This window comes from Jatropha curcas, chromosome 6 (genome assembly GCF_041381405.1).
Source record: "Jatropha curcas cultivar XTBG-Jc1 chromosome 6, XTBG_Jcur_1.0, whole genome shotgun sequence".
Lineage (NCBI taxonomy): Eukaryota > Viridiplantae > Streptophyta > Magnoliopsida > Malpighiales > Euphorbiaceae > Jatropha > Jatropha curcas.
In genome coordinates, this window is record NC_143156.1 from 24,251,054 (window position 1) to 24,264,604 (window position 13,551).

General features: G+C 28.4%; 1 protein-coding gene across 1 annotated transcript; it reads left to right on the forward strand.

Annotated features, from left to right (window-relative positions):
- The first annotated feature begins 2,899 nt into the window (after nt 1–2,899).
- On the forward strand, nt 2,900–5,869 carry LOC119369901 (LOB domain-containing protein 1-like). Its single transcript, XM_089722383.1, has 2 exons — nt 2,900–3,468; nt 4,962–5,869. Exons 1-2 carry the CDS (start codon nt 3,076–3,078, stop codon nt 5,226–5,228), a joined length of 660 nt encoding a protein of 219 aa, XP_089578509.1. The 5' UTR covers nt 2,900–3,075; the 3' UTR covers nt 5,229–5,869.
- The last annotated feature ends 7,682 nt before the right edge of the window (nt 5,870–13,551 follow it).

The window sequence follows — 13,551 nt, forward strand, 5'->3', positions numbered from 1 at the left end:
ATTTTAAGGAAAATAATTATTGTCAATATTATATAAATAAATAATATATATATTTTTAAGATGAACATATATTTTTTATTTTAATGTTGAGTGCAATTTGAAATTAGAGTACTATCGTAACTAAAGTTGAAGTTCATGATAAGAATAAATTTAAAAATAATTAATACTTCTTGATTTTCTCAAAATAATAATAATTTTGGAGAAAACTTAAAAAAAACATGGATAAAAATAGATAGTGTCAAGTAAATTGTAATATATATATATATATATATATATATATATATATATATATATATATATATATATATATATATCTTGAAGCAAAAAATAACTTCAACATATTTTCTACGTTCAACATTCCTATTTATCTTTTTTAACAGAATTTTAAATTTTCTTTTGCATTTTATTTATTACATTTTGATTGGACCTTAATATTCCTAATCAATAGAAAAATAATTATATAATTACTTAGTTTGAAATTTTTGAATTTTTTTTCTTATCTGTCTCCGTATCCATTTAATTTAATATGTTTAATCTATCTATTTATAATCTCATCACATTAAGAAATACTAACACTCTGAAAAGTGGCGTCATCTCCGGCAAGAACATCCTCTGCAACGGAACAATCTTCAGTTTTCAAGCGCAATCTGAAATTATTAGGTATTATTGTTTCTATGATAATATAAAAATCTCTCTTTCTTCTTTGTGGGTACATAATAAATAATTGTTTTTTTTTTTTTCACGCTTATTGCTTGTGAACTAACAGTATCAAAATTGACATTGATGACAATTCAATATGTCTAGATCTACTCTTCGCAGTTGGTAAAGCTCGCCCATTTTCTTTCAGTTTTCAGATGCAATATGCAATTATCAGTTACAAATTGTTGTTTCTATGATCTATGATCTCTCCTTTTTTTTTGTTGGTTTTTTCTTTTGATATTAAATAATTCTAGAAGGAATCCTGCGCTTTTTATTCCATATAATTATTTACATATTTATATTAAACTTGCACAATAATAACATGGCACCCTCTCCTAAAGCATTCTTCGTTTGCTTTTTTTTATAAATTTTTTTTTATTTTCAATAACTTTTTAATCATTTATTTTTTCTACAGCAATTTAGATAATTATTGACAGATAATTATTATTTTAAAAAATTATTTCAATCGCACAAAACGTATCTCTTCTACTCTCTCTTTATTCTATATCTTAATATGGATTCTCAATAAGATTGATATATACTTAACCCTATTTTCTAGGAATAGGATAGTGTTGATTTTAAAATTTTATTTGTTTTGAGAAATGAAATCAGTGCAGAAATAAAATCAGTTGCATTTTACTTCTCTGGTTACTTTGTTTACAATGAAGTCTTTCTTTGCTAACAAATACACTGGGTTCTTTAACCATTCCACATATAGGTATTCAAATATTATTGACTATTTCATTATTTTTTGGTGTTCCCTCATTATTTTTTTTATGGAGTAAGAATGACATTCCTGAGGTGACGCTAGCAATTGACTCAAGAATAGATATCTCAAGGAAAAAGGTGTTGTTACATATTGGAATCTTGAAAAAGGTGTTGTCTTTTTAATTACTTAAAAGTATTGAAGAGTTTATATATATAAAATAAAGCTTTTTTTCATTTCCTCTTTAGATCCTTTTGTTATATTTTGGCTATAAGAATTCTTAAAATTTTTTTACATTTATATATTTTTTTGAGAATATATATATTCTAAAACGCTCAAGGATATTAAAATTAAAATTTCTGATTTTAGATACGAAGATTACTTTTAACAATTTTTAAATGGAATATATTTTATATATTTTATTTCTTTATTTATTTTTAGGTAATGTATTTACAATTGATACTGCTTTTTTTAATCTTATCTATTTTTAAAAGGTTATATATAATTAAAAATCTCTTTTTTTAAAAGTATTTATTTGAAATTAATAGATGTATATAAATAATACTTACTTTCATTCTTTTTTTTTTTTTTTTAAACTCATCTTATCTATATATCAACGACTTTTCATATATCAATTAAATTTTTTCTTTTATTTTTCTATATATTTGATAGATAAGTGTAGATAATTCTTACTTTAATCTTCTTTTCTTTTAAAAAAAGATTATCTATATTTATAACAATATCTAAGTTTCTATCTATATTTTATGTCAATCTACATATATCTATATATTTGTATCAAGCTAAAAGCATACATAAAAGTATTTTATAACTACATTATTTCATTACTTATTCAACTTTTTTTTTTAAAAAAATAAAATAGTATACACGTTGCTTCATCAATTTGAGCTCTACAAAGAATGATTGTGCAATAATAATCTTGGATATGATTTTGATGATGAGAAAGTATATGAACCTTTCAAAAAGTTGAAATTAATTTAATAATTTTGGTTTGCTTTTTTTTTTTTTTTGAGTTTTCAATTTGATTTTATTATATTTAATTGTAAAAAAATATATAATTTATGGTACAATATACCAAAGAATCAATTTAAAATATAAATTGGATAAGGGGTTCAAATTTGCAAAAAGAAGTTATTCAAGAGATTAACAATTAAAAACATTGGTCGCAATGTGCTCAAACAAATGGTTATTGTTTCATATCTTCTACTGATAAATTTAATTTATATAATATTTATAAGTGTGTATACTCTCATTGTGTGGTAAGATAGGTTGCTCAAAATCCATTTGAATATAATTAAACTTTGGATTATTTATAAGACGTGATTTATATTTTAAAAAAATGTTACATGTATTATATAATTAATAAATCATAAATTATACGAGGCTCTTCACCAAATAATTAATAATCATCAAATATCAACCGATAAAACATTATTTTTTATTTTTTTTATTAACTTAATTAAAAGTAACTGTTAACCAATATCAAGGTTCATAATAATTAAGAACAAAAAGAAAGAAAGAGTGAAGAGACATGGAAGAAGAGTAGCTCTTGCAAACAAGAATTGGAAAAAGATTACCAACCAAACCATTGACTAGCCCATTTTCTCTTCTGCCTTGCTCGCTTTCTCTTTGGATCTGAGTCTCTCTTTCAAATGGGAAACAATCCATTCTTATTTGCCCCTACAGATTCCTATTCTCAACCATCATTACCGTCATCGTCGTCATCACAGTCGCCGTTGCAATCACCATCGCCGTCATCTAATTCATGTTCTTCACGTCCATCTTCCGATTCTTCTCCAAGTCTTAATTCTCCTTTGCAGCCTTCTCAACAAAGTCTTCCTCAACTGCCTTCCCATACTTCTTCAAGTCATTTTGATCCGCCTTCTGCGGCTGTTGTCGGACCCTGTGCCGCATGCAAAATCCTTCGCCGGCGATGTACTGATAAGTGTTATTTAGCTTCTTATTTTCCTCCAACTACTGAACCAGATAAATTGAACATCATTGATAGTGTTTTCGGTGTTAGTAATACGGTCAAGATCTTGCAGGTATTTATGATTTAAATTACTCTTTAATTAGAAATAATTATATGTCAATTACATATCGAATAAGTTATCTATCACAATTCACAAATGTTTATTTATTTATTTAGAGATCCCTTATTTTCATGATCTCATTTATTAGGATCACAGTTAAATTTATGAATAAATACTAATTTCAGTATAAAACTTTTATTTCATAATAATTGTCACGTTTGATAAAATAATTTATTTCAAAATACTTATTATATTTGTGGTTTGAAGAAGTAATAAATATATTTTTTTTTTCATATTTACCCTTTGTATATGACTAATAATTGCTATTTCAATATAATAGTTTTCTTTAAGAATTAGTATTAAATTAAGCGTAATATAATCAATTTACTAAATAATTTATTGTAACTTAGACAAATTTAATGGTTTTCTCAAGAGATGTGAATTTTAAACGTGACAAGTATTATAGAACAGAAGTAACAGTTGATTAAAATAATTGTTTCTAAGATTTCTCCCATACACAGCATATCATGCATTAATTCTCGATATATTTATTTTTGGAAAATGAATTAACATTGTTTTATTATTTTTCTTTTTAATTTTAGCTAAAGACAGGAGCAGACATTTGGTTGACTCAAGTTCAAATTTAATTAAATCGGAAAAATCAAACAGAACTGAAATGTTTATAAAATCAAATCAAATTGAATTAGTTTGATTTGGACTGAAATGTTTTTTAAAATGTGTTTATTAAGCGGATAGGTTGCCTATAAATTAACCAGAGAGTTTGCTCAAAATCCTTGGTAGCATAATTTTCAATTCGTGAAACTGAATTTGTTTAATATAGTAAGTTATGGATAAAAGTATCAAAAGAGTTAAACTCATACCTTACTCAAACTCATCATATATTGTAATTTTAATATTCCGTGTCCATCTTAAATCAATTTGTAACTATTTAATTTGCAATAATTGTGTTGGAGTGGATTATGTAACATATTCACTCCGTTCTTTACTTAGTTTTGTGAATATTTACGTCACATTTAAATTTAGTTAAATTTCAATATGCTACTCCTGTTCTATAATAATTGTCACATTTAAAATTTCACGTCCCTTAAAACAATTATTAAATTTGTCTAAGTTACAATAAATTATTGAGTAAATTAATTATATTACCCTTAATTTAATATTAATTCTCTAAAAAAACTAGTAAATTGAAGTAATAATTATTGGTCATACAAAGGGTAAACATAAAAAAAAAGAAAAAATTATTACTCTTTGAAACCACAAATATGATAATTATTTTGAAACAAATTATTTTCTCAAATGTGACAAGTATTATGGAACACAAATAGTAATAATTAATTACTTCTGCCAATTCACTTACTTTTTTTCCCCTAAAAAATTTTGACAAAAGCTTTTATAACATTGTTTAAAATTTCAAATATAATCATCAAATAGGAATACTTCTAAGTTCTAACTCTATTATTATTATTTCTTTTGGAATATTTTAGAATCTCCCTAAGTGTCAAAGAGTAGATGCTGTAAGTAGTATGATTTATGAAGCAAATGCAAGAATTAGAGACCCGGTTTATGGGTGTGTAGGTCATATTTCCCTCCTTCAAAAACAAGTCAGTGAACTTCAAGCTCAATTGGCCAAAGCACAGGTAGAGGTGGTGAACGTGCAATGCCAACAAGCTAATTTTGATAGGTCTTATTTTTATAGTATTTTTAATATAGTTTTTAATAAGATTTTAAGTTTTTTTAATTATTTTAATTAATTTTTATTTATGTTTTTCAATAAAGCTTCCTTGAATTATATTTCACTTGATCTTGAGGAATTTTGCAAGATTTTTATAGGAAACCAGCCAAAAATGCAACATAATATCAATTGTCAAAGACTTCCAGCAAGTAGCACCCCAGGGCGTGTTACCTAGCACCCCCGTGCTACTTTGCAGAGTTCAACTTGGGCCGAAATTTCACATTAAGCTTGTGTTGCTCACATGAAGATATTGTGGAACGTACCTTATTAAAGTTGAAGTCTTATTTAAACACTGGGAGAGTCCTAATTGAAAAGAAATACAAAGCCTAAACAGTTTTCTATCTCCAAAAAATTTCTTACTCTATAAAGATTCACTTTCCTAAACGAACACGAAGATATTTCAAAAAGTTTATATAAAGAGAGAGACTAGCCATGATCAGGGGTCGAATCCATTCATTGTATATACCATCTCTACTTCTATTATTTTCTATATAGTTCTCTCTTTTCAAGACTTCAAGTGCTCAAGATTGATGTCAAGATTCAAGGAAGCCGCTCAAGTCCATCGTTGACTAGTTTTTATTTCTAAACTTTCTTTTTGTTTATTATTCTGTATTGAATTATTTACAAGTTTAATTGAATTTTATAAAATTACTATGTTGAACTAAACTCTCATACTAGAGATTTGATGTAGCTTAATTTCTATTCCAATTTATAATATTAGATTTGCTTTTCCTTGTTCAAAGTATAATTTATTATTGAACTTAATGCTTCCAGGCAGAGTTTCTCCCATGGATTGATTTATTTCATTAATCACTATCGGGAAAGGGTTTTTGATATGAAAAATGTAATAAATTATATAAGAATAATAACTTGATACGGAAGCTATATGATTTGACACATGGGGGTTTTCATAAGTTAACGACCTTAGGTTATGAATTCACAAATAAACTATAAAACTTAATGATTTAATTCATGTTTAATTGCGCTATTGGAAGATAGGTAATTAGATCAGTTAAAATAGCTAACAATACATTGGTAGAGCTTGTTAGTAATTTTAGGGTTATTTCCCCTACTTGAACAATTAAAATTGATTATCAAACTAATAAAACAAATTGGATAGCATTAAGTGAAGTCAAAATCCCTAGTAGCTTTTAATCCTTGATTTTTTTTTCATCAAATTGTCTTGCTTGGTTTCTTTTATTCTCTTTTATTTCTTTTAATTTAATTTCTTAAAATAATTCTCCTTATTATCGTTTAAATAATAGTAGGTTAACATAATTTTGGTACTTGGTATACAATCCTCATGGGAACGATATTCTACTCATTTTTTATTACTTGTTGTGATTTCGTGCACTTGAGAAAAAGCCTGTCAAATTTTTGGCGGAATTGCCGGGGATTGGCATTACCAATATCAACAGTAATTAACATATTATTAATTTAAACATTTTTTATTTTACTTTTTATTTATTAATTGAAATATTTGTTAATATTATTTATAGTTTTTCTTTATTTTTATTATTTTCTTGCGAAATATTTTGGGATGTTTCATCGACAAGTAGTCGCAAGTTTTATTCAACAACATTCAGAGCCATTTTATGCCGCTTGGGCAAGATTTAACGAATTGTTGGAGAGATTTTCTTTTCATAATTTTACAAATAAATATCTCACATATATATTCTACTTTGAATTAGATGAAGAAACAAGAAGTTGGGTAGATAATAGATTTTCAGCAACCAGTATTCACTTTCCAGAAAGTAGCTATGGAGATATTTACATGTTAAATGATATGGCAGATTTTGACTACCGTTGGTATTGGGATTGTAACACCCTCCGCCTAGTCCCGTGAGACCCGACTACGGATGCCACATTCGGTGTCGGAGACACTGTCTTAACTTAACATACAAATCATAAAATTAGATTATGAATTAGAAGTAATTGAGTATTCACAAGTTTAGCGAGTAATATGTTTTTTTTTTTTTAAATAGATTGGGAAAAATCCTACAGAAATACTGTAAGAATTTCCCTTTAAAAACTGAGCTCGCCAAACATGTGAATACAAAACACTCCCAATTAAACTCCAAACTCCCAACATCTCCAAATAATCATCATAACACAACAGCACTTCTATATTTTCATAACTATATAAATCCTCAATAGCATTTTAATATTCATCAATTAATTGCATTCAGTATATATATCAAGTCTTAATAAACTAATCATACAAACTCTCTTGAAATATTTTATATTCAATCATTTAATGAATCTTATGCTGATCTTTGAATATATACACCAACATAATTGCTAATACCATGCTTAAGTTATAATTCAAATAATACAACCTCCGAAAATAGAATACTTATACATGCCATAATTTTTAATTACATAAATCTCAATCTACTACTACCACAATAGTCACTTCTGCCCTGATGCTACTCTTCTAGTCTTCAAGCAGCAACCACAGTCTTTAACCAGCGCGTGATAAAAATCAACGCGCTGAGTATAAAACTCAGTGGTGCTCATAATTCACATACTTACTAAAGTTGTGATGACAACTTACTTAAAACACAAATGACATAAAATCATTAAATTTCAACATACATGTACATTTATAGCAAAAGAAATATCAAATAAACTATTAATTAATAACATAAAGAATTTAATTCTTTCAACTCATAAATTCATTACTTGCACATTTATTATACCAATACATATACTATTTATGTTTAAAACCATGTACCGGAATATCATGCTTTGAAAATTCATTTGATAACATAATCATTAATTTTCAACGTAAGGTTTACTAAAATAATATGATCTCATTCGTTTAATTCAAATACTTTGAAAGTAATAAGACAATTATAAATACAAATATGTTAATTCTTTAGTTAAGGCTCGTACTAATACAGAATGAACATAAGCAGATTTGATCGTGGCCTATGTTAGCGCCACCCCCATCAGACAATCGTGGCCTATGAAAGCACCACCCCCATCACACAATCGTGGCCTATGAAAGCACCACCCCCATCACACAAATAAGCGCGTCCACCTATTTATAAGGGCTGATAACCCTAGCATATGATCATAGCTTCACATAACAAAATCAATCTCATCATACCCCGTTTCAATCATCATAGTAGAGCCCAAATCAAAATCATTCTTTCACAAAAGCAATAATTCTTAATCAAAACCTCTTCATTACTTAATACCCATCATTTCAAATTTCTCAACTTACTACTTACAAAAATTACCACATTCTTCAAAGGAAATATTGAAAATCTATATATATAGATATATATACTTAATATAGGAAAATTTCTCATAAATTCCTTTTCTTTTAAAACTTTCTTAACATCATAATGAAATTTATCATAAGAAACTTCTTATCATATAAAATCATACTTATGTCATACTTATACTATACAAAAAAAAATAATTAAGTAAGCCTTACCACCCTAGAGTGGTTTGGCCTCTTAATGAAAACCAAGGGAAGGAATTTCCTTCTCCAACCAAGCATACTAACATAACTCTTATGCGCCAAGGTATCCATTTCTATCCTCATCATGCATTATCTAAACTAATTCCACACTTTATCCCAAAATTTCCAACAATTTTTCCCATTTATATCCATTTAAACATATCCACAATACCACTTTTCAACCTTATATCTTATTTTTGTCAAATCAATCCTCAAACATACAAATAATCAAGAGAACCTCATCACACATGATTCATACATATATTTATCCAAATAAACCTATGAGTCAAGGCATAGGAAATTTCCAGCATTAAAATATCCTTGACCTTTGCTGTGTTTTTAAGACATAACTTGAGTTATAGGTCTCCAAATTAAATGAAATTAGATTCATTAGAAAGCTAAGATAAAATGATACAAATGTTATGAAGGGACCACAGCCCAGATCAATGCGTAAGGTGGTAAACAGAAGCTAGGAACACAGACCAACAGTCCAGACCCGATTCAGCAGAACTAATGTTTATTGAATTCCTACTTAACCAAACACTAAAATTAAACCAATCCAGAACCATGGAAGTCTCAAGACACAGGGAAACAACTTTCATGAAGACCTCAGAACCAAATCTTGTCATTATAGTGGTCAAAATGGGCACTCAATTCAGTGATGCATGTGGCCCGACATAACAGAGTCAGTTTAGGTATTTCAGCCATAAGTTGAGCTATGTACCTCCAAATTGGACACAAGAGGATGGTTTGGAAAGCTAAGAAGTATACCTACAACTTTCATGAAGGACTCAGACACAAATGGAAAATAGAAATGGTCGAAAACTAGTCCTTAACCTCACCCAATAACAATTTTTCCAAAATTCAGCTTTCTTCAACCATGAAAAGAACATGAACAACAAAGATACAAGGTAGAGATTTCTACCACATACTAAATACTCATCAAACATCACCCAAGAGCATGTTATTGCAACCAAAGTTCAACAAATCAATCATTTCATACAAAATCCCAAAATACATGTATGATAGCATAAATGCACAAAATCAAAAATTTAAGTAAGGTTAGTGTGTTTATGAATACTAACCTTAAAAAGAAGCTTTAGCAAGCTTAAATTAAAGCTTTCTAAGCTCTAACTTTGCCTTGACTCCATGGTAGAGGTTTCCCCAACCTTTGGCTTAAGTAGAGAATCTCCAAATTTCTTGAAACTAATCACCACAAATCACTTCTCAAGCTTAATTCTGTAAGATTAATTACTTAAATCAAGTTGGGTGGGTTTAATTTGGTGGATTTAACAAGTAAGAAGTGAAGAAAAACAAAGAAGAGAAGAAGAAGAGGAAGTTGGCGTTGAAGAGAAGAAGAAGAAGAGAAAAAGTGGTGGCTCAATAATTGGAGTTGACCTTATAAAGTGATCAAAGGGTATTTTGGTCTTTTCCCCATAATTGGATGGCTAAGATTAAGCTCATCTAATGGCTAAAAATATTCTCCAATTCAATTCCTTCACAATATTATTTATCTCCACAAATTTCTCAAATTACTCCATAAAAATTATTCCTCAAATTTCCTTAATTAATAAAGCATCATAATTCACTATTCACTAATTATCTAAATTCTCCAAAAATATTCATTACTTACTTTCTACCCATAAAAATCATGCATACATTCACATACCGATGGTACTATTCACATACCGATGGTACTATTCCGGACCAAAATAATACCGACTCCCAGACCGGTAGTACTATTCACAGACCGATGGTACTATTCATAGACTGGTAAATCACTACTCATTCATAGTTAATCATACTCAATATCTTCCTCGGATCTAAATAAAATATTATCTCCCTTTCTGTAGCACCATTCATGACCCGATAAAATAATATTATTTTAAGATTCGAAAATTTTGGGGCGTTACAGGGATCCTTCACTGCAGAGTTGGAATCACCAATACTCTCCAAATTTTGAGTATGAAGAAGAAAAGCAAAAGAATTTAGAGAATTTGATTGCTGCCCTTACTAAGTCTCATATGGAATTTATGAATGAAAGTCGCGAGAGTTTTAAGATCCAACAAGAGACAATAAAGAATTTGGAGGTACAAGCAACACAATTGGCAACAATGGTAGCTAATAGATATCAAGATAATGAGTGCAAGGTAGATTATGAGGAAACTTCATGGAAAATTGCACATTTAGAAGAAGTAAAGCCTACATGTGAAAAATGCAACTCTTTTGAAGACGGATTAAATCTCAACTCTTTTGAAGACGGATTAAATCTCACTTTCTTGTTTTCAAACATGATTATTAATGACCATGAAAAATTTGAGATACAACTGGAAGGAATATTGGGTAAGAGTTTAAATGAAAACAAGCAGAAAGCAATATTGATGGATGAAGAAGTAATTAAACATTATTGACTATTTCATTATTTTTTGGTGTTCCCTCAATATTTTTTTATGGAGTAAGAATGAAATTCCTGAGGTGACGCTAGTAATTGATTCAGAATAGATATCTCAAGAAAAAGGTATTGTCACGTATTGAAATCTTACACTTTCCAGTACTTTGATTATTATGTTCTATTTCATATCACATTTTGTCACTGCTAATACTTTCAGATCTAATTGTTAATTGCTGCAATTCAAATGACTAATGTTGATTTTAGATTCACTTCCTGAGCAAGAATGTTTTGAGGTGCTTCTTTCTCTCATTTAAACCCTAAAAATTGCTTTAATTAAGAATATAAGTTTCTGAGTTATTGGAATAAAGAAATGATAAGAGGAAAAAAAAAAAAAAAAGCTATGTGCATTTCAAGCTCTTTGCTTGTTTTTATTTCTTGATCAATTAATCAAGGACATATAAATATTTAATTAGTTTCTGGATTTTTACCATTGGTCAATTGATCATTTAACCATTGGTAAAAAGGTCTTGTTAATATATATATATATATATATATATATATATATATATATATATATATATATATATATATAACTACCTTAAATTTGGGGCTATTAAGAAAAATCTACAATTGGCTTTGGCTCCTAGGTCTAATTGATTGACTGACTTATACATAGTGTAATAGCTACCTATTCACTAGCAAGGAAGACCTAATTTGTAATACAAAAGTTGCATTTCAAAACACTTGCTATATTTAGTATTAGAATTTAATTAATCAATTTGCTCAAGAAATAAGCAACTATTATTATATTAAATAAGCGAATGCAAAATATTGATATTTTCAGAAACTACGCGTAAGAATTAATGTTGCTTGACAATAAAATGATTCTATTTTTTCTCTAATATACCGAAATTCTTTAACAACAGCTGCCTAGGTAGGATTGAAAATGATGTGGTAACTAATTTAAATTCTTGAAAGAATAATCAATCCTTATTGGAATAAACCATAAAAAAGAAAATGAAACAAAATAAACCAATTACAGTTCATTTTAATCATTATTATTTTAGCTAACTAATTCCTTGACTATGGCAAAATTGTCCAATTAATAAGTTTTGCCATTTTTTTTAAACTTCAGTCTCTCCCCTATTGACTGTTGTCTCGTATCTTTCTCAATATGAAAAGTAAGGGCTGAGAAATTTTCCTCCTTGAAAATGAAAAGGGAAGCATAGAAGAAACTAACGAGTTTAATTTAATTAGTGTGAAACCCTTGAAGGAATGGCATATGTAAGTTTTTCTTTTTTTTTTTTTTTTTAAAATAATTAATTAAGTCGCTATATTATACCAATTAAACAATAAAAATCAAACATTCTAGAACAGTAAAATATATGTTTCTAGCTAGCAAATTAAGTGTTGATTGTGACTAAATAATTAAAATTAGAATATTATAGTCATGAATAAATAATTAATAGAAAGATATATAGTCATTCTCATCATAATTATTCTAAGAAAAATATGAAGTTGCTAAGCATTTTGGATTGACTTTTATGTGCAAATGGAATAATTGTTGTAGGGTTCCTCCAACATGTAGGATCCACACACATTTGAAAAGAAAAAAAAGAAAGAAGAAATTCAAACATGTGGGACCCACACACGTTTGAATGAAAAAAAAAAAAAAAAACACGTTTTTGTTTTGGTGGCAGTCAAAGAGGATGGTGCCAAACAAAAGAAAAAAAAAAGAAAGAAAGGAAAAAAAGGGAAAAGTGGACGCGTGATTAACACGTCCACTGCGTCTCCTTCTCCTATAAATAGGAGAAGGATTCTCCTTAAACAGATGTACAAAAACAAAACAAAAAACAAAGATTATAACTTTAGAAAAGGGTTCCTAAAATTTGGAAAGAAAGAAAATAGTGAGGATTGTAATTTTTGGGGTGTTTTTGTTTAAACACTTAGAGTGCCACTATTTTTGTAATCTCTTTTGTACCTACTATTTTTAGTGGAAGAATTATTCGGAGTTTTTGTCCCGTGGACGTAGCCCATAACAGTTGAAGGGTGAACCACATAAATCTCTGTGTTCTTATTTTTTTCATCTGGCATTTACGGTAATTATTTAATTTTTACTGTGGTTATTATTTCTGGTGGATTCAATCGTCAATATCCAATACGTAATTATTAGAGCATTTTTTGCGGGCCCTACTCGGGATAAGTTATAATCCCAACAATGCTCAAGGAAAAGTCTTCATGATGCATAAAGTCATGAACTTGAAGCTGTCAGAGGAACGCCCTACTCGGGATAAGTTATAATCCCAACAATGCTCAAGGAAAAGTCTTCATGATGCGTAAAGTCATGAACTTGAAGCTGTCAGAGGGACGATCAATTACACAACACCTGAACGATTTTGAAGGACTTGTAACTGAGTTAGCAGTTAGTGGTATGTCCTTAGAAGACGAGATACAAGCATGCCTACTGTTGGGATC